This window comes from Rattus rattus, chromosome 14, assembly GCF_011064425.1.
Source record: "Rattus rattus isolate New Zealand chromosome 14, Rrattus_CSIRO_v1, whole genome shotgun sequence".
Lineage (NCBI taxonomy): Eukaryota > Metazoa > Chordata > Mammalia > Rodentia > Muridae > Rattus > Rattus rattus.
The window spans coordinates 43,282,429-43,303,421 of NC_046167.1; the positions used below are offsets into that span (position 1 = coordinate 43,282,429).

Consider the following 20,993-nt stretch of genomic DNA (forward strand, 5'->3'; position numbering starts at 1 on the left):
AAACCTCCAGGGCTAGGAGCACAATGGAAAGCAGAGCTCGGAGGATTCCATCCACAAGCCCCTAATGGTTTTTCACTGTAATCACTGAAGCAGTCTGGTCCAAAGGCTTCCATGGGCAGCTGTGTGCAGCTGACAGTCCTCAGTCCTCCTTTCATTCCTGTTATCAACCCTGCATCTTGATTTATAAAGCTAATTAAAGTTGTGCTTGATCAGATGTGGCTGCTGAACAGAGACTCTGCAAGGCCCTGCCAAACCAGTTTGGGTTTGATCTACGTAGTCCAGGTTTCAGTCATTTACTGGGCAAACAAGATTTGCATGTCAGGAAAAGACCATCATTAGGACCAAAACACTAGATAAAGAAATACGATCAACTGTTGTGGGGCCCGGCCTGCTGCTACACACCTGTCATTGAAGCATTTGTGGATCAGCAGCCCAAGGTCATTTTGGGCAACATAGACAGTTCAAAGCCAGCCTGGGCTACATGAGACTCTGTCTCCAAAACTCAAAAGAGGAGAAATGAAAAGGTGCTGGGTCCTGAGTAGCTTCCTCAGATACTGTTTTGGGAATACAGATCTCTGTTGCACCTTTGGCTGGAACCTGTTTTGGATTTTTTTGTTTGGTTGGGGGGGGGTTGTTTTGTTTTGTTTTGTTTTGTTTTGTTTTAAGCTAGCTGGCCCTGAAAACAGGTCCTAAACACTAGCCCAGATGTTTTCTGGTGGGACCTGGCCAACTCACTCGCACCTGAGCAGCCAAGTGGAATATTCTACATGTCCACTCGACAACTTTGATGACTTATATGGAAGAAGCCAGACTTTGCTGCACCCAAAGGCTTCTGGCTTTAAAGGAGAAAGAAAGAGAAGAAATGACAGACCAGAAGATGGGCTGTACCAGTCAACAGGATAATACATGTCAACCATTCCAATTAGAAAGATAGCCCTTCAGGCTTACTAGAGTTTTATAAGATGATCCGCAGGCTGAAATCATTCTGCACTCCCTGTATCTCAAATGCTGCTTTGTTCATTTCATTGCTGTTGTTCTGTTTGTGAGACACTAGCTTTCACATTCCTGCAAGAAGTGGTTCCTATCGATGTGTTTTAGCAGGAACAAAAAGAGTGAATTTGACTGGAAGGATTGAGGGGTGAGGGTCTTCACCAGCATGCACAGCCTCACACATTAAAAAATGCCGGACAGATACAGTCAGTGGGGCTCTTTGTTCTCATCTATGGAAGTAAAGCAGGGCCCCAAGCTGCCGTATGTGATACCTTTGGTAAACTATTAACACATTGCAATCTATGCTAGCTAAGTACTCACCACTGAGCTGTATCTAACCCAGCCCCTTGACAGCGCTCACAGGAAGCCAGGACATGGGCTACAAAGACCACTGGCCTTCTCTCTATCTCGTTTCTTCTTCTAGTTTGCTTGTTTGTTTGTGTTAGAAAGGGTTTCACATAGCCCAGAATCGGAAGGTTTGGAACTCACTATGTGGCTGACAATGATTTTGAGTTTCTGATTCTCTGACTCCACCATCAGTGCTGGGATTACTGAGGATATCAAGGAGCTCAGTGGATTACTTGGGTCTCTCTCAGTCAGAAGGAACAATGACATCCTGAGGTTGCCTCAGATCACAGTGCTCTCTGAAAAGGGTACCAACGAAGTAAACAGAAGAGGAAACAGGAGGCTGGGAGCCACGTCAGCAACTTTACTCAGTTGGCCCTGAAGGAAACTGGAAACACTGTTGATGGATACATTCATTGAAGGTCTTGGAGTATTATCATTTTCAAAGCAGTCTTGCAGTGACATCATCTGATTCCAGCCTCCTGCACACCTCATGGGTCTGTATATCCAAGAGCTTTGATGTCCAGTGTCTTGGATTCTCTTCCCAACTTTGTTGCAAACACCAAACAAGAAGATGGGAAAGGTTTTGATTCAATATACAGATCAGGGAGTGAATGGCACTGGCTGCTGTTAGCCACACGCACCTGCACTATGGTCAAGTGTGCCCCTCCCAGCCCGACTAGAAAAGCCAGAACGAGGAGGTTCATGTTCAAATGTCCAGAACACTGTTAATAAAAGTTTCCAGCCAAGTGCAGTGGCTCAATATGTAGTCCCAGCACACAAGAGGCTGAAGTTGGAGGATTAACGTTACTTTCCACCAGCCTGGGATACACAGTGAGTTTTCTAAACCAGAAAACAGTCAACTCTAAAAGTAGCTGTGAAGACTTCCAGATAAGACAGTGAACCAGAGGCAGCCTCTGCATGAGCGAGCTGCTGAAGGGCAGAATCGGAATGTGACAGGATACATTGTATCCTTTCAAAAACAGAGAATGAGCTGCAGAAATTCATGAAGTAAAGGATCCAGGCAAAGGAAACAATGCTCTATGCAGAGAAACCCTAGGTACAGCCTTGGCCCCACAGCATCCAGCAGGGCCCAGACATAGAAGTTACTTCCAAAGGTTTCTGTTCTCCCCACCAAAGGGCGCTGGGGATTAAGCTTTCATGAGTGGACTGTTCAATAAGGAGGCTAACCACCCAGCCCCCAACCAAAAGGGCTACCCAAAGCAACACCTGTGCACGAACACAAGTCCAACACACACACACACACACACACACACACACACACACACACACACACACACACACGGAAGGGTGATAGACATCACAGACCAGCCTAGTCAGTTCGTTTTCCTAAGCAGGTTTGAAGCTTTGTAGTCAGTAACTCGGTAGGCTGTGATTCCCAGGTTTATTCCCGGGTCTCTTATTGGTGCTTACCTCCACCACGAAGCCAACAATGTCTCAAACTTTAGCAGGTATTCAAATTACCTGAATAACTGCTTGTTCATGCAGACTGCCAGCCAGGCATGTGGCATGTGCTGATCCCCTGAGCACTTAGATGGCTGAGGCAGGAGGATCCTAAACTGTTTTTCAAAACTATACAACTAGTTTGAGGCCAGCTAGGGCTACACAGTGTCAAAAAAACAGGATGAGGGTTGGAGAGTATGCTGCAAGAAAAGAAAAAGAAACCCAGAAACAATCCATCAGCGGGAGTCCAGAACACATGCAGGTTAAGAATCCAAGAGGTCAGGAATCCTCCTAGCATAGCTACAACACAAAACTAGAAAAGCAAAGAATAGCCCCAAAGCATGTCTCCTCCCCTATGAAACAGTCCTTTACACTGTTAATTGTAGTGATCATTTGTTTGTGTGTGTGTTACTCTTACGTGTGTAGTCGGCAGAGAACTTTTGGGAGTCAGTACTCTTTCTGCTTTTACAATGTTGGGTCCTAGCCATAGAGCAAATGTCATCAGAGTTAGCAGCAGACACCATTACCTGCTAAACAGTGTCACGGCCCCCACCTAAAAACAATTTTAGACCAAGCAGAGTAAACACACCTTCAATCCCAGCACTTGGGAGACAGGCACAAGCATATCTCTGGGTTCAAGGCCAGACAGAGTACATATCTAGTTCCAAGCAAGGCAGGATTAAAGTGAGGCCTTGTCTGAAAACCCAAACAAAATCCAATCTTAATCTTAATCTGTAGAATAATCTTAACTGAAATCTGAGAGGGAGGAGGAAGCCTTGGGAAGGAGGCACCAGGCTGCTGATGCTGGAAAAGCAAACCCTTCAATGCAGGCTGCTGCCAGTGACTGAATATTTAACAATGTTACCAAGTAACTGGAAAGGGAAAGTTTGTACCTGTTCCCTAATTCCTTCCTTACTGAGTAAAAGGGTAGAAATGATTAGATATGTACAGTGCTGTCTTTGAAAACATAGTTCTCAACAGTGTACTTGAGTTTTTGTTTAAAAAAAAAAAAGATTTCTCAGCCAGGCATGGTGTTGCACACCTGTAATACCAGCCAAAAAAATTTTAAAAAAACAGAATCATGAACATCATAATCCCAACACTTTAGGATTTGGGACATGGAGCCAAGAGTTACAGGTCATCCCCAGCTACAAAGAGAATTTGAAGTCAACATGAGCTGTGTGAGAAGCTGCCTCAAAACAATAACAAAGATTTTTCAAAAGCAGCACACTTAGGCCTAGGGAGATGGCTCATCGAGTAAAAGTGCTTGCTCCCTGTGCATTCAGGCCTGAGTTCCTATCCCCAGCACCTACATCCATATACCGTTAAGCAGGGCAGCACACACCTCTAACCCGTCCTTGCAGGGTAGGGCTGAGACAGGAGGATGGCCATAGCAGGCTATCTGCCAGCGCTGCACTGCTGAGCTCAGTGAGGAGACCCTACATGGAGGGAGTGAGGGAGAGCATGATAGAGCAGGACACCCAGCCTCCGCCTCTACAACTGCACACATGGTGTACACACATGTGCACACACCACACCCACTTAAGAAACACAAATAAAGCATTTCCCTTTTGAGAGGAGCAGGGTGGAAAAATCACCCGGACCACTTCCAGTCAGACAAGAGCCAGTCAGTCCATCCTGGTTTAATATAGCCCTATGCAGATCAAGCAGCAGCGAATACCTTACAGCCAGCCAGGAGGGAGGCAAGGATGCGTGTGTCCTTCTGAAACATAAAATACACCTGAGTCCTCTGTGGCAGTGACTACACAGATTCTCACTACAGAAGCACTCTGTCTGATTTAGAACAAAAGTACCTAAAACATCTGGTGGCCTACTGCGCGCTAGGCATACATAAGGTATTTTATATGTAGTGTGTCTTTTAGTTTTCAAAAAGAATGGCAAAGTGGGTTCTGTGGTTGCACTCATTTTACAGACGGAAAGTAAGTCTAAGAGAGCTTAACAATGGTTCTCCACAGGGGTTGCCCAATCATCGGAAAACACAAGATATTTGCATTATAACTGGTAATAGCAAATTTACAGTTATGAAGTGGCAAAAAAATGTAATTTTATGATTGGGGATCACCACAACATGAGGAACTGTATTAAAGGGTCACAGCATTAAAACAGTTGGGAACCACTAACTTAGAGCATCACTTGCCTGGGTTAAGTGGGAGCAAAGAGTGTTTGGGAATTTTGTCCTAAACTGACTAACCCAAAAACAGAGAGGAAGAAAGTCACTGGAGGAATGAAGGTATAAACTGAAGACACAGATACAGACACAGAAGCAACAGGCTGTTGTCTAAAGGCTAAGTCACCGCTGTAGCATCTTAGAGCCGCCTATGACTGGAGTGACTTCCAGAGAGCACACTGAGCCAAGAAGAAGTGATGTGAAGGTTTTGTGCACCCAGTACTACTGCCTGGCCCTGCAGGCAACCTGCATGTATCAAATAGTTCAGCTGCCTCTTTCATTCAGTCTCTGTGGAAAGAACACTCCCCAGTGCAGGGCTGAGGTCTCACCTCTTGCCCTCAGACAGTTTGGTAACCAGTAAAGCTAGGCAAGGAAAACTAAACCAGCTCCCTACAGGCAAGCCTAGAACACAGGATGGAGCTTGGAATGTGTGCACATGTGTCAGCTCAGGATGCAAAGGCTGAGGCAGGAAGACATCAAGTTTCAGGCCAGCCTGGGCTACACAGTGAGTTCAAGCAAGGTGAGCACAGGTTATACATTGAGATCTTGTCTCAAAGCAAAATACAAACGGTTAAGCATTGGAAGGTCAGCACACAGTCTGATGTGAGGTTAAGGATCAACACCCAGTACCCCGAAAAAACTAAATGAAAAGCAAGAGGAGAAGAATTGAACAGCACAATTCTCACGGCTCTGGACACAGACACTGTGGACATGGCAAAAGAGAGGGTCACAGACTATTTTAACACCAAGCTTTTTTGTTTTTTTAAGAGAGCAAGCTGTTGAAAGGGAGATCACTCCCAGAAGTGCAGTTAACTCATAAACACTGGCCCTGGATGAAGTAAAAGCTCTGATAAGAAGAAGGGTTTAGGAGCTGGCAGTGGCAATCCAGTAACAAGACTCTGTGCGTCCCACGGACTGTGAGGATCGTGGGTCTCACACTGAGTGTGCTTGTTCTTCAGGGGGTCAAACTCACTGGGTACCTCCTAGGCCTCAAGAGTGGATTCCAGGCATTCAGGCAGCCTTTGCTGGGATTGGAAGAAAGAGGGTATCAGGCTTAGTCAAATAAACTGGGCTCTCTGCACTCCACGGTTCTGATGGGAGATAAAATCTTCCATAAGAGGAACTACATAACTGACTCAGGGCAGATGAATTCAGGAAAACAAAGAGTGTTCTCTGGCAACAGATCGTGGCTTCTCTTGTGGGAGACGCATTGGTTACTGATCAGACTGCATCGTATAGGTTAAATAAACCCCCTTTTAATGTATATTCATTATATCAGTTCTATCCCTCTAGAGGGCCCTAACTAATATACACTGAGACTAGAAAGAGTTTTGTGTGCTTGTGTTTAGGGTAGTACTAGTGGTGGAAACCAAGGCCTCTCACATGACAGGCAACACCCTACCACTGAACCACACTACCAACCAGCCCCTCACTGGGTAATTCCAGACAGGTGCTCTACCTCTAGATGACATCCCAGTCCCTATCTGTCAGTCTTAGAACGAAAGGCATTGCTACACACTGCCACACACAGCAGTAATCCTGAAAGGTAGCCACCCTGTACCATGACAGTTTCAGTGAGGAAAAGCAAAAGGCGAGGTGACAGAGAGAAAGGTCAGAAGGTCAGGAAGATAAGTGAAGCTGATGTGGGATAAGCCCACAGGATCTCAGAGACTGCTGTCACGCCAGCGAACCACGCAGAGAAGGCAGTGTCGTCTTTCAGCTTTATGACTTTGATCTAGCCCTGACTGCATGAGCTCACGGCATTTACTAAGTAAACTTTACCTGTTGACGATGCCACGTACCTTATCATGTACAATTCACTCACTACCATTTATCAGAGCATTCACAGACCAGAGGCAAGCGAGCTCCATAAGTAGAGCAAAGGTTGGTGTCATAAAAGGCAACCTCACTCCTCTGCAGCATGCAGCCGAAGGAACAAACTTCCCCACCCAAGACGATGATACTACAACTGTAGACCTGTCTATAAGCGTGAAGCCCACCCCCATTGTATCCTCCATCCCTTATAATTTATGGAAGAAAATTACTAAATCCAATGAAGTTTACCCCCAGGAGCTAGGGTCCAAGGAGCAAAGAGATCAATTCTGGTATCTTTAAAAAAAAAAAAAAAAAAAAAATGTGAGGCAGAATTCTTCTGTATTGAGATTTTCTGCGTTAATAATCAGGTGGAAAATCATCCTTTAAAATGCCTGCTTCCATAAGGATCATCTTCCAGAAATTTCTCCATGATAAACAAGGTTGTATGCACTTTTTATAAGGCCAGATATTGGAAAAAGCTAGAATATCTACCTATAGGAACATGGTTATATTATACAGCCTTACAGGGACCAACATAGGACCACACAGAAATCCAAACTCTTTCAGAGAAGAGTAAAGCCATAAAACTGAAGGTCAAGGTGAATTTGGGAGACCACAAAATAGTACTGAGGTTCCTTTTTTAAAATATCATAAATTATCATGGTGTTGTGATTCGTGTCTATAATCCCACCACTGGGAAGGCTGAGGCAGGAGGATTGCAATTTCAAGACTACCCTAGGGTACATAGTGAATTCTAGTGCATCTCAGGCTATAGAATAAGACTCCCATCTCAAAAGTTAAGTGACAATTTAAACATTTAAATAGAGGTCAGGGTTTCCGTTGATAGTAGAGTGCTTGATAGCATGAATTCCTTCCATGGAAAAGACACTGTGTCTAAATCATGTCCGCCCCTTCTACACAAATCCAAAAATTTACTAATTTTCTTTCCTTCTAAAATGTGACTTCCTGGAGGAGGAACTGATTTGAGGGAGGGAGGTGTGTGTGTGTGTGTGTGTGTGTGTGTCCGCGTGCCACCTAGTTTTTGAGACAAAATCTCTTATCTGGAACTCACCAGACAGGCTATGCAGACCAGTAAGTCCCAAGGAATCTCAGCCTCCTGCCCAGTGTTGAGATTACAAAAGCATGCTTTTTTCTTTATCCTCTCAGGACCCAATTCACACCCTCATGCTTCCAAGCCAAGCACTCCACTGACTGAGCCATCTCCCCAGCTTGGTTTGGGTTTTGTTTTAGTTGGTTTTTGTTGTTGTTGTTGTTGTTGTTGTTGCTGTTGTTTTTATTTGTTTGCAGTTTGCTTTGTTTGCCTCACTGTGTAGCCCTGGCTGACCTAAAACTGTTATGTAGACTAGCCTCAAACTCAGAGACCCACCTGCCTCTGCCTCCGGAGTACTGAGATTAAAGGCCATGTACCCACTCCACCTTGGTTTTGAGACAGGGTCTGTAGCCAATACTACACTCCATTTAGCTGCTACAACTCTGAGTTCACATTTGTTGGATCATAAGTGTAAACTCATGTAAATTCTCAAGTTCTACTAACAGACAAAAGTATTTTAGAAAGAGGACCTTTGGGCTGGAGAGATGGCTCAGTGGTTAAGAGCACTGACTGTTCTTCCAGAGGTCCTGAGTTCAAATGCCAGCAACCACATGGCGGCTCACAACCATCTGTAATAAGATCTGATGCCCTCTTCTGGTGTGTCTGAAGACAGCTACATATATATATATATATATATATATATATATATATATATATATCTTGAAATAAAGAAGGAGAGAGAGAGAGAACCTTTGAGTTAAACCTGGGGTATAAAAGAAATTGTCTCCAAAAAAAAAAGAGGCTGGAAACATAGTAATGCTTACAGGTAGATTATACAAAGACTGGGATTCTCTCTCCAGCACCATGAAAAGGAAGGGGAGTGCCATATGACTATAACTGCCATAATTCCAGCACTGGGGAGGCAGAGCACTTCAAAGTCATCTTTAGCTACTTAGTGAGCTCCAGGCTAGCCTGAACTACATAAGACTATCTTAAATAAATAAAATCCCAGGCTTGATCAAAGATTGGGACAGGAAGTTTGTGGCCAATCTAAAGAGCCTCCTTCCCCCCCCTTTCTCTTCTCTCTCTCTCTCTCTCTCTCTCTCTCTCTCTCTCTCTCTCTCTCTCAAAAAGAAAAAAGAAAAAAAGAAAGAAAGGAAGGGGGAGGGAGGGAGGAGGAGGAAGAGGAGGAAGGAGGAGGGAGGGAGGAGGAGGAACATAGTTTCAGTTTCCAGTTTACTTGGACAATAGATGTAAACAGTCTCTCCAAGGAATGGAAACTTGAGGTAAACTCTCATAATGTCTTCTTGTTTCCCCTGTAACTAATTAGAAAAGGGAGTTTTCCCATTCATTCCATATTTCGGTGAGCTTTCCTGGCCCTTCGCTTAATACAATGCCCCTTTCATACCCCTGGGCTCCATGCTCCTCAGTTGCCCTCCTCCAGCTATGTTATGCCAGTTCCCAGGGAGGCCGAATCCCAGAAGCCGGGAAAACAGTATCTATGTAACAATGAAAAGTTACACCAAGCTGGGTGTGTGTCCAGCGGCTTCCTTGCCCAAGGTCATTTGACTCTTGCAGGCGGTGCTAACTACAGCAGAAACTGGGCCACTTGGAGACCCGGGTAGAATGTGAATGCAGCTCAGGTACCAGTTCACCCACGGACAGAACTGCATCCTGGGAAAGTATGACGGCCCCGGCCCCTACGCAGAGAGGAGAGGCGGCCGCCAGGTGGGCACTGACCACAATTTTGGGTTCAGGAAAATTCTGAAGCACTCAAACATGTCTTCTTTTATTTTGAATTTCCCAAAACTTGTGCCAGGATCCTTGGCAGCAAGGACATGCCTCCAACACCCACCCCTGAGGATCAGTTCAATGTGGCCGCTGTTTTCTCAAGCTCGGCTTTCTAGAGCTGTGTAATTTCACCCAGGCACTTTGAAAATCACCTGTATGCTGAATTGTAAGCGACCCTGAAAAGCTGAGACTCCCTGTGGTACACAAAGGGAGCTGTTCAAATTACAGGACAACTGTCCCACAGCCTTGCAGAGGAGCTAACTAAACCCAAGGCCAAGGCACTCCCAACAGATCTCTTCAAAAGCCACTGTAGTCTATAGACTGTAGATGCAAATTCTATTCAAGGATCAAGTAGATACTTGAACAGCAGGACTAAAATGCCAATACCCATATCAACACCCACCTCTGCCTCCATCCTGCTTCCCCAGAGAAGGCCCAGAAATCAGAAGATGGCTATCCCAAACACAGTCATGGCAGCTGGAGTCTCTCTCCAGATCGACCAAACGTGGCCTTGGAGTGTGACTCAGTAGCAGAACATTTGCTCAGCATGCTCAAGGATATTGGCGGGAGCTTCACTGTACAGAAGCTGCCTACAAACTTACAAAACATACTCTTAAAACACTACTGCAGGGCTGGAGAGATGGCTCAGCGGTTAAGAGAACTGACTGCTCTTCCAGAGGTCCTGAGTTCAAATCCCAGCAACCACATGGTGGCTCACGATCATTTGTAATGGGATCCGATGCCCTCTTCTGGTGTGTCTGAGGACAGCTCAGTGTACTCACATACATAAAATAAATAAATAAATCTTTAGAAAAGAAACACTACTGCATTATGAGTCCTATAAAAACTATGTGATTTGTTGTTGCTGTTGTTGTTGTTTTAATATGTGGTAACCACTGGCATCCAGAGGAACACTCACGGAAGACTGAGCTATACAGAGTTAGGAGCTGAGGAATAGGAAGGCTAAAAAGCAGGGGTAGGAAAATACTAGGCCAGCCAGCCACAAAAACCACAGGGCCAGGTGCAGGAGATCCGCATCTTCCATACCAGATTATATCACAGACTTAACAACACAACACATGTTGAGCCAGCAGATATTCGCAAAAATTTATCAGAGATTCCATTTGGCCAGGCAAAAGTTAAACAGGTAGGAGGAGTTTGTATTTTGAGTCAATGACAACATTGCTACCTAAATATTTCAGGGAAACAGGTTATCCAAAATAAGACCCTCAAACTCAGCCATAGTGCTGCACCCCTTTAATCCTAGCACCCAAAAATGAGAAGCAGACAGATCAGCGAGATAAAGGCTAACATGGTCCACATAGCAAGTTCCAGGCCAGTCAAGGCTACATCCTGAGACTAACTCTCCTCTCCCCCCCACACACACACACACACAACAAAACAGCTCATACTTTCTCATACGTTTCAACATTTTAAAGAGGCAAGAGGATCATCAAAACTGAGACAAAGCTAGGCTACATAATGAGGCCTTGTCACACACCCAAAAGTAATTTAATTTAAGTGAAAAATAAATAAATAAATAAATAAGTAAATAAATAACAACTTAGGAACGTACTCTAAGGCATGGTGTCATGGTTCACAACAATAATCCTCAGGTGCTGAGGCCTGGGTTTCTAAGGCTGCAGAGTAATATATACAGAGGCCCTGCCCCACAAAGCGTGAGAGGAAAGAGGCAAGAGAAGAAGGAAGGAAGGGAAAGACAGAAGAAAAAGATGCTAAGAAGATACATAACTGCCAAGCCAAGTAAAATACACTCAAGGACTCCAGGTTAACTTGTTTAAAAAAGAAAAAACAGAAAACAGAAAACAAAACTTTAAGAGTTCAAGTCCATGCAGGTACCTAGATAATCTCAGTACTGAGAGGGAAACAGAGGGATGGTGGCCTACGGCCATTCTTGACGACACAGCAAGTTCAAGACTAGCCTGGACTAGATGAGACCCTATGCCAAAAATGAGAGGGGTTGGGGGAGAAAATGAAGAAGAGACGGAAGGAAGGTGGGAAGGAGAAAGGGAATCTTGTTCCTTACTCCACCTCCTCTCACAATATGTTTGGAAGAACAGCAGCTTCAAGAAGACCTTCTAGCCTGAATTCCAAAATCAAACAGAAAACAGCCAAGCTGAGACCAGGGCCCGACCTTCCTCCTGACTGCTCTGAGCCTCCAGCCTAGAGGGAGGGGTGGCACCCTCCATCCCTAGAGAACCTCCAGCAGGAAGTGCAGAGAAGACCTGGCAGGGCCTTGTTCCCTCCTCAGAGGTTTTATTTATTTACATGATGATGGTTCATTTGTTTGTTTTCATTTCAATCATCAGTCTGTTGAGGGTGGAAAAAAGGCCCAGGCCATATCAAGTGCTGCTAGAGAAACTGGATGGTTTGAGTGTGCACCTAGGATTACACAATGGCCACTCTGGGAAAGCTTACCTGGTTCTGAGAGATCATGCAAACCAGATCCTTGGCCTTTATCACAAGAAATATAGGTCAACTGCTGACACAAAAACTGGAGATGAATAGCCACATCCTTTTCATTCCAAATAGCCAAAAACTGGAAATCACCCAGATGTCCATTCATGGTGAACAAATAAACTCACATTGCCTTGTAACAGTTCCAAATAAACTATGCAACACACGTTGCCATGGAACAGTCCCCTGCGAAAAGGGTAAGACTGATACAGAAACTTGATGAACGCTGCCTTAAAAAAAGCCAGCCCCAGATGGCTCATGGTGCAGGATTATTCCTACAGAGTTCTCTGAGGGCCTCTTTCTATCCTGACACTGGACTTAAACTCTAGGCAATAGACCTTCATGAGCCTAAGGGATTACAGACCTGAGTTATGATGCCCAGCAAGATAACATTCTTGAAATGACAGTACCATAGAAAGATTAAAGGCCTTGGCACTGAGAAACAGGAGAATCACAGGCTCAAGGCCAGCCCCTCCACTATACAGGGGGTTTGAAGACAGCCTGGGCTAACATAAGAGATAGCTATGGAAGGATAGTTGTAGTTCATATAGTCAGTCAATATCAGAATCTCAGTTGTGATATTACAGCATCTTGCAAGCTGATCACAAAAGGTAAAGAAATCACTGTATGGTTTAAGTATATAAATCTAGAATTCTCTAGAAGTAAAAATTTTAGCTCAGTTAACAAATGACTGAACAAGAGTCTAAGACACACAGGGCTGCTTGCTAAAACTAACTCCTGAAGACCAAACAGGTGACTCTGCAAGAGAAGGACTGGCTCTCCACCACGGCCACTAGGACACGTGGGCTGAAGGACTGTCCTCTAGAAGAGCACTCAGAATGAAAGCTCAACTCCTGTAGTCTTTAAACCTTCAGAGCCCTGGCCTGTCCTACCCCAGCTCCCCCGGCTCCCCAGTTTGTAACATTGGGTTCTCTAAGTCTGAAACCCTAATCTACTTTATTCTTTAAATTGCACAGAAGTACACTCATGCCTCTGGGACTGAAGAGATGGCTCAGTATTGAAAAGCACTGGCTGTTCTTCTCAAGGACCCAAGTTCAGTTTCCAGCACCCATGTGGCCGTTCATAATAGACTCTAGCTCCAGTTCTTGGGGATGTAATGTCCTCTTCTAACCTTTTCAGGCATCATCATGCATTTACACATACATACATGAAGGAAAAAAATACTCATACATAGCGATAAGATAGCGATAATAAAAATAATTTAAAAATAAAATTTAAGCAAGAAGAATATTAATGTTCCTGAAAGTCCAAAGTTGAGACCGATTTATTGTTAACACCCTGATTGCCAAATTTATAAATGCACAGAATTGCTTTCTCCCTAAGACACCATAGTCTGTCGCTTTCTAGTGACCGCCATTAATAAGGTACCCCAAACTATGAATAAACTCCCTTGGTCTTACACACAAATCTCTGCCTGTCAATGGAAGCATCAGGTACCAGGATTTAAGATAAACATGTGTTGGCCAGGGACAGAAGAGAATGCAAGGCCCCTTGGCTAATGGAGCATCATGATAAAGTATTAGGCTTCACAGTATGCCTGCCAGTTTCTAAACACATGTGCTTAATCCCCAAAGCAAAGTATATGAATTGCTAATGGTTACATACCGGCTTCATTCCAGAAAGCGACTGACTAACCATTGTTCTAAAGTTGCTAAGCCTTTACCTCCCACTGCTGGAGAGAACCAAGTGAGACTCATTCAAGAGCAAGTGGTGAAAAAAGAAAAGTAGAGAAAAAAAACAGGGTGAAAGGAGACCTGTCTGACCAGTCCTGACTCTCCAGATAGGAGGGAGAGCAGCGAGGAATTTACCACCAGACAGAGGTTTCTCTGTGCTCACTATGGCTTCTAGGCACTTCAAAACAGGTTCCCTTCTGTCCAGACTGGTCTCCACTCTTCCCTAGGCTGTTTCCTTTCTTCTAGTTGACCGCCACCTTAGGTTTCACCTCTTTCTGAGATGCTCCTCCCTACCCGTTCTGTGAACTCTCTCTATCCCCATTCATTCCTGCAGAGCAATGTCAAAGCTATAGTCTGGTTACTGTTAGTATAGTTAGCATAGGTGTTTCCTCCTACACCAGTCTGATCACTGAGTTCCTGTAGAGACACTACACATAGCTTGTCAGACCGTATACTCAGCTGGGTCAACCAAAGCAAAGTCAGACATTCTGGTTCTTCTGAACCCCCAATTTCTCCTGCCAGTGAAGTTAGCTGCCACCAAACAAACAAAGCTATTTTTCTGTTATTTTAAGCACAAGCATGAAAAATCTCTGTGTACAGAAGGTCTGGGTTCAGACCCCTGCTCTCTCATAAACACAATGGATGACCCATAGCAAATCACTTCAGTCTCTGAATCTCAATATTCACATCTGAAAATCAGACTTTACAGGGTCGAGGCAGGAATGGGAGGTAATGCTGAAGGCACAGCACAGAGCCTAGCACCTGCTCAGTATTCCAAACCATGGGCCACTCTGCTCATGAAAAGAAAAATGAAGAGAAGCATTTATCCAAAGATAAAGGAGAAGCAGGACACTTCCAGTCAGCTGTGGGAGTTCATACTCAGAAGGCTGAGGCAGGAGGATTTCTGAAAGTTAAGAACAGCCTGGGCTACAGAGATCTTGCTGATAGGAAAGGGAAGAGAAGGGGAGGAAGGAGGGGAGGGGAGGGGAGGGGAGGAGGGGAGGGAGGGGAGGGGAGGGAGGGAGAGGAGAGGAGAGGGGAGGGAGGGAGGGAGGGGGAGAGGAGAGGAGAGAGGAGAGGAGAGGAGAGGAGAGGAATAAGCATATGGGGAGATGGCTTAGTGGGTAAGAGAACTTGCTTTGCAAACATGAGAGCCTAAGTTCAAATCCCCAAGATTCATGTGAAAAGCCAGGCATAGCTGTAACCCCGCTGATGGAAGGCAGAGACAGAGGAATCCTGGGAGCTGGCTGGCTAACCAGTCTAGCAGAAATGGAGAGCTTCAGGTTCAGGCAACAAGGTAGAGAGCAACAGAGGAAGACACCCAATGTCTTCCTTTCTCCTTCCTCATGGGGCACCACACACATGCAAAGACCTACACATGAAGAATCAAACTCATTTATAACCTGTTTCAGTAGAATGTAATTAGCTCAATTTCTCTATGTTGAAAAATCCAAAGACCAAAATGTGAAAGTTATTTCCTGGATCATCTTGATCAAAGTTAAAACCAGCCAAAGAAACCCAGAGCTTAACAGCTGAAGTCCAGGCCAAGCTTCTGGAAATCATGAGGATCTCAGATTTGGGGAGGTAAATAATTAAATTCAAACCCATCTGTAACTTGATTACAAGTCTCATGAACTCCAAGAGAGTCAAAACCTCTCAAAAGTGATTCACATCACTTACTGGTATCCTGATACCAAATGCCATTCTTCAGACCACTGAAGCAAACAGGACTTAATGTTTATAGTATATCCTACAGAAACAAAACTTCATATGAAAACTAGGGGTATAGCTCAGTGGTAAAGCATTTGTGCAGCGTGGGCAAGGCCCTGGAGTCAAAGACACCAGGCTTTCTGTAGCTCAATGGTAGATGGGTTCAACTCCTACCGCAGGAAGGAATGGAGGAAGGGAATCAAAACATAAAGTTATTTCAAACAAAAAAAAAGAACCACACATCAGCAAGAGCTTCTCTCTGCACTGTTGCCAAACGGTAACACAATAGTGGTTGAACACTCTTAAGAAAAAACACAATTTAAGGGATCTGACTATTTAAAGCTAAATAAAATAGAACAGCTTCATCAATCATTTTCACTAGTAATAACCCGAATCATGTGTCTACAGGAGCACACTTCAGAGCAGGGTAAAGGTCACTGGAGCATCCCCACCCTGATGCTGCCGCCATGTGACTAGTGTAACAAAGAACTAGCAGCCAGCTGTCAACAGCACCATCCTCAGATCCACAAGAGAAAATCTTGAGTCAATGATCTCCTAAGATTCTTAAGACAGATGTTATCAGAAGACCACTACACTCGTGCAGTCAGTTCCACTGAAGAAACGGAATATTGGAAATATTCTCTCTCAACGCCATCTGCTCCAGACTTGTTCTAAAATACTTGAAGGGAAAAAAAAGACTTTAGAAGGGGATGATAAATTAGCAATATTGGCAAAACACTAAAATTATTAGCGCTAAACAACAAACTCATAGGATTCCATAAAATACTCAGCTCTGCTTTTGCCTGTTTGCAACTTCCCTTGGCAAAATGAAGCTGGAAAATGTTCTTCCACACTGGGTGTGACAGCACATGCCTATAATCCAAGTACACAAAGGCTTGAGGCACGGGATTACTGCAAGGTAGAAGCAGCCAGGGTACAGTAGTGAGGGTTTTGTTATTGTTGTTGCTGTTGTTGTTGTTTGTTTGTTGTTTTTTGTTTTAAGCTGTTGTTTTGGGGGGAGGGGAGATAATTTTTTAAAGATTCATTTTATTTTATGTACATGAATATTTTCTGTACATGTGTGTATGAGCACCATGTACATGTCTGGGGTCTGCAGAAGCCAGAAGAGGGCATTAGATGCCCTGGATCTGAAGTTACAGATGTTTCTGAGCTACCATGTGGATACCAAGGTTTTCTGCAAGAGCAACAAGTGCTTTTAACCACCTAGCCCTCTCTCCAGCTCCTGTTTTCTTTCTCTTTTTTGAGATGATGTACCACATGGTGGTCTAGGCTGGGCTAGAACTCACTATGTAGCCCAGGATGGCTATAAACTGAAGACAATCCTCCTGCCTCAGCTTTCCAAGTGCTGGGATTATAGATGTGAGTCACAAAACCCAGCCTCTCACCTGCACTTAAAATTAGACCTGTTATACTATCAACCAAAAAAAAGTGATTAAATACCACAAATCACTTTGCACCTCTTGGTACTAGTCAGCTGCTGGTGGCCCCTAAAGACCTGTGCTAAGAGAGTCCAAATCCTCATCTCCTCGTAACTCCCTCTGACAAATGGCAGGGATGGAACACCACGTCCAGGCATAGCACAATGACACTGCAGCTAGAAACTAGTGATTCCTCTAGAATGCCGGCTCTCCAGGGAAGGCGACAGGTGCACTGATCACACTCTCAAGCCATTAGCCCCCAGATGACTTAATACATGTAACACCTGAGAACAGTTTGTCTCATTGGGTTATGAGACAAGACTGTCTCACAATCCTCCAGAAGACTGTGTAAACAAAGTCACACACACGGGCCCTAGTGAACGTTTCAACTTTCCACAAGGAAAGAATCCAGTGAATCTCAGAAATGAGTCACCAGACATTCGAATTAAAGATCAAGCACTAGAGGTAAGGCTGCATGAAAAGCAGTGAAAAGGGAAGAAGGGAGAAAACACTTCAGCTCACGACAGTCCATCTCCAGAAGGGTGACCCGGCCACTCACCAGCACTTTGTTCTCCACTCTGTCACCCTTCACTTCCAACTTCACTTTCTTCTTCACCGAGATTTTGATCTTTCTGCCAATAACATCCTTGATGCTTTCTGAAGGAAAGAAAAGGTTTCATTATAGTCTTTCTTCAGGTAGAGAAGGGGACATTAGGGAAGAGTAGGCATTTGGAGAACTGTGTCTAGCTGGTTTTGTTATTGGTCTTTTCTTTTTGCTTGATTAACAAGTCTGAGAGTTGCCAGCCATCGAGAGGTTTTTGTTTTGAGACAGAGTCTGGGAACTGAATTCAAGTCCTCTGGACTGCTGAGCCATCTCTCCAGTTCTGGACATTAAAATTTTGACAGCAGTGGACTGTGGTGCAACTCAGTGACCAAACATTTGCATATCATGACGGAGGCCCTGAGGACAATCCTCCGGACTCCCACCCCTGTTGGGCTTGATGGTCCCTGCCTGCAGTCAACTCCTTGGTGGGATGAGGCAGACAAACCACTTCAGTCTAGGAATCCAACATAAGCCTGTGTGATAAAACAAGACGCTGTGTCAAATAGCATTTTTTATTTACGTATGTATTGATTTATTTATCTATTTATTTTTGAGAAATCTCAACATTTGTTTGTCATTGGGATGAACCTGGAGGCTTCTGGGAGATAGAAATGTCCAGTCAAATTACCAAACTGACACTGAATTGCCCCAAATGGTTTAGTCAGAAAAGAGCTCTCCCCAAATCATCAAAACACAACAGTACATGGATGTTAAGATCATGGAAAAGGAGGGACTAGAGAGGAAAGATTTCAAAGTTTGGAAGAAAGGGTTGTCTCTCTGCGACTCTAATGAGCTGCGCAACCAAACTAAACATGTCCCGAATCCACTCCAGTCCCATCTACAGTGGTCACTATGAAAGCTGGACACCTTGCTTTTCTCTACCTCACTGAGTGAATGAGATGTTGAGTTCCCCACAAGTCTAACTGTTGCACATATCCAGAGCATCGAGACCCTTTGCATCTCTCCCTCAGTCTGCCCTTTGCCTTCTTAACCACGGCAGCCTTTGTGAACGGGCAGCTTGAGTTTGCCTCTCCAGGTTGAAAGTGCTGCCATTTGAGCAAGAGCTTGCAGTGTGTAAATCTCACATTCCCCAGCTCCACTTCTCAGTACACGCACACAAGGGTCTATGTCTCCCTGGATTTATATAAGTCCAAGAGTTTCTGTGTATTTTTTTCTGGGATGTCTTTGCCCTAGTCTCTTGATAATATCCAACTTATCCTCGGATCCCAGCTCCCTCTTCTGTATTTCTACATTGCAGAATCCATACAAAACCATCAATAAATCATGAATAGCCCCCTCCTATCTCCTCGTCTGTCTGTATTTACCATCTATAGCAAAAAGCCACTGGAGATATCATCGAATCTTCTCACAGCACTTGCTCACCTCTGTGTGCAGGGGTGGGGGGTTTAGGACAGAGAACGTTGAGCTGAAGAGGCCCGAAGAAACAGACGTCCGGTTTCCATAGTGGGGTGTCCAATACATCCCACTAAGGTGTAGAAGTTTTACTCTATATAATCTAGATGTCTTAGTATACACAGACTAAAGAGTACTATACTTGGAGAAAAGGTGAGAGAGGGAAAGAGAAGGCTGGAAAAGAAAGTACAGCTCGAAGAACAACAAGCAGGCAGAATGAGGACAGGGTACACGCAGGGAGGCTAGGCACTGGGTGTTCTTTGTCCAGCTACTATCTCATCAGAACCAAAAGCAGCACGAACTCCCCCACTAAGAGACTCGTAGGAAATAGACCTCTGAAATTCATTTGCCATATTCAAAAGATAAAAGTAGCTTCTGGGTGGTGATAAGTGGCATGTGACAAGTATTCTTGTTCTCTGCCTTTTTCTCTTTTGTCTTTTTTCTTTATATGTTTATTTGTTTGTTTGCTTGCTAGCTTTTGAGACATGGGTCTCTCTATGTAGTCTTGGCTGGCCTAGAAGTCATTATATAGACCAAGCTAGCTTTGAGCTCACAGAGACCCCCGGGCTTCTGCCTCTCCAGTGCTAGGATTAAAAGCCTGGGCCACTGTACCCCCACCACACACACACACACACACACACACCTTCTGTTTTCTGTATTTAAAACAGTTGCATAAAAGCCAGGGGGTAGCACCCACATGCAAACCATCATTCAGGAGACTGAGACAGGAGGAAGAGAGTAGTTTAAGGCCAACCTTATCTAGCAGGTTGGCACCTATCCTGGGCTACAAGAAACCCTGCCTTTAAGACACACACACACACACACACACACACACACACACACACACACACACACACACGCTTAATCATAAAGATACACAGCTTACAGGCCTTAAAGTACAAGTTTAGGAAGATGCGGTGAGGCCTTTGCAGTCTCTATTTTTTAACTGATTATCAGAATGCTTGTGAGCTCCTGGAACTAGAAGCAACAGCAGGTGACTCCCCTACCAAAGCCTAACTAGACAACATAAAGGCCTAGGAAAACGTTATTAGAGAGATACACCAAATGGATAGCCAGGGAAGGGTCCTGCCAGCCACTGTCCTTCCAAAATCATCAGTATACAACACCGAACCAACACAAAAGATCCTTTCAAAAGAGGGGTCAAATTCCCCTTTTAAACATATTGAAGTACTGAGAACCGCTGACAAACAGCAGTCTTTATTTCACCGTTTACACTTTATCTGGAGCCTAAATCACCTGAACTTCAGGTCTCGGGACAAGGCTACATGATTTTCTAAAGATCTACCACCCTTGGAGGCATCTTTGGAGCCTCCAGTATTAGTTTCCTGTTCAGACAGGGTGTTGGAAACACCCAGAACCGGATGGGCCACTCGCTGATGTCTCAGAAAGATTCTCAGGATTGGGGAGAGGGCCTGGAACAAAATAGGAGGTGTGCACAAATACCTCACTCTTTTTTTGTTTTATTGTAGTGGTGGTGTGGTTTCAATTCAACAAAAGCAGAATCCCATACAAAACCAGCAACTGCTTCTTCCCGCCAAGTTTCTTTCACCTGCACAGCGAGCAGTTTTGCGAGGGAACACACCAAGCCCTCTCAAGTATCAACGCTGCGCTGGCCTCCAAAGGGCAAATTCCAGACTATGAGGAATCGGTTGAGAAATTTCCTTCCTAGACGGCGCCCAGAGAACCCAGGGAACATCAAGTGTGTGCCCAGCATGGTACCCCAGGGAATACCGATCACTGCAGCTCAAAACATGTTCATAAAGTCATGTTCACCTTAGTGCTCGGCACCGCACTCCAAGGGAGCATGAGCGCTGGTTCCCAGTACTCCGAGCCCATTTGTCTTCTGCCATTTAACCTTTCCAGATAAAGCTAAGCTCCAAGACTTAAATTCCAGGCAACGCTCTCTCCACCCTCTGCTCCAAAAGACACCCCCTCCCCCAACTAGGGCCTCAAGCAACCAGTCACCCGGCACAGGGTACCACACACGTGT

The 20,993-nt window shown here is 44.7% G+C and overlaps 1 protein-coding gene across 11 annotated transcripts in view; it reads right to left on the bottom strand.

Moving 5' to 3' along the window:
- The window catches only part of Carmil1 (capping protein regulator and myosin 1 linker 1), a 279,741-nt gene that overhangs the window by 257,613 nt on the left and 1,135 nt on the right, over window positions 1–20,993 (bottom strand). For all 11 annotated transcript variants that reach the window (XM_032884200.1, XM_032884196.1, XM_032884194.1 and 8 more), the window contains exon 2: window positions 17,525–17,622. In XM_032884200.1, coding sequence (XP_032740091.1) covers window positions 17,525–17,622 — 98 coding nt within the window. The remainder of the gene's footprint in view (window positions 1–17,524; window positions 17,623–20,993) is intronic.